A 1,366-nucleotide genomic window follows, 5' to 3' on the forward strand; every position below is an offset into this window, starting at 1 on the left:
GGGCACCTTTTGTTCATGGCAACATGGTTCCTGAAGGCCAAAGACAAGAATGGGATGCTGTCTTCTTGACTGTGTCTCAAAGGAATGCAAATAGGGATGCAGGTGTCTCTAATGTGTGCTAACCAGTTAAAGAATGTGTCTCAGTATCTGGCTAGATTAGATAGTGTGTCAAATCTCATCTGAATTGGGCTCACTTTCTTTTGGTCTTAGCATAGGGACCTCATAGTTGTTGATGGCTTCTTGCTTTGGCGTAGGAATACGCAAAAGGTGCTCCACCTAAACTCTGTTCATGATGTTCAAGTATGGTCTGCTATTGGTGTTGTTGCACCAGTGAATTTGAAGCATTTTACTAAGAGGGACATAAGTGAAAAATTGTCTCAAGTATGAAAATACTGTAGTTATTGAGTATGAGCTGGTCTTATCTTACGCTTGTGAATGACAGGTTATTTTATCACAGGTCCGAGCTATGGAAAGAGTTACTAATGCTTGCTTTGGGGTAGGCTGTTTATATTGCACCATTGTAGGTGTAGCTCCTGAAGTGTGACCTTTCTCTGATTCTGCATGAACGTGGGATTTTTGGATCACTCCCATAGACTCTGTTCTGTTGGTAATGTGCTTTGATTGTAGTGTAATTTCATTTTTGTCAGTAGCTAGTTTGTAGAAATTTCTCCAACCTGATTGTGTCTAAACCATATTTAGAAATTGTAGTTTTTTTAAAGGCAATTTTCTTTTATGTGATTTTTGCACTATTTGATCTTCTTTTACCATATCCATCTTGGATAGAGGGTTGAGGTATGTAAAAGTCTGCTTGGCATGAATCCCACTATGTGGGAATACACTGGGTATGATGTTGTTGTTGTTGTGCTATTTGAATCTTTTTGATAATGTGATCATTTTCTAATTTATACGTATATTCATATTAATATTCTCATTTTTGTGATACTTTTTTTGTGGATGAATTGGTCTTTATCAGCCCAATATTCACTCATATAATATTAGGGGTTGTTTGGTTGTTAGTTATAGTTATGTAGATATTAGTAATACATGTATTAGTTGTATAGATATTAAATACACCCTCCGTTTTAAAAAGAATGACCTACTTTGACTTGACACAAAGTTAAAGAAAATAAAAAAGACTATTGAATCTTATGGCCTTGAATTAAAGTTGTGTTAAATGTGCCAAAATGCCTTTTAATATTGTGGTCCTAAACATACCATCTGGAAAGTTGAAATTAAAGTATCTCCAAAAAAGGAAAAGAGTCATTCTTTTTGAAACGAACTAAAAAGGAAAGTAGGTCATTCTTTTTTAAATGGAGGAAGTATTAGTTATGCAAGTATTAGTATTGTAGGATTTAGTTATGTAGAG

General features: G+C 34.9%; 1 protein-coding gene across 1 annotated transcript; it reads left to right on the plus strand.

The window, feature by feature from the left end:
• Positions 1–23: 23 nt before the first annotated feature.
• On the plus strand, positions 24–927 carry LOC107847319 (methyl-CpG-binding domain-containing protein 5; the record flags this gene model as incomplete). The annotated part of the gene is given in 1 exon segment (XM_047404211.1): positions 24–927. A coding segment is annotated over 1 exon segment (99 nt), but the record flags the coding sequence as incomplete, so codon positions are not given.
• Between the last annotated feature and the right edge of the window lie 439 nt (positions 928–1,366).

The sequence above is a fragment of the Capsicum annuum genome, unplaced genomic scaffold (genome assembly GCF_002878395.1).
Source record: "Capsicum annuum cultivar UCD-10X-F1 unplaced genomic scaffold, UCD10Xv1.1 ctg53710, whole genome shotgun sequence".
Classification (NCBI taxonomy): Eukaryota; Viridiplantae; Streptophyta; class Magnoliopsida; order Solanales; family Solanaceae; genus Capsicum; species Capsicum annuum.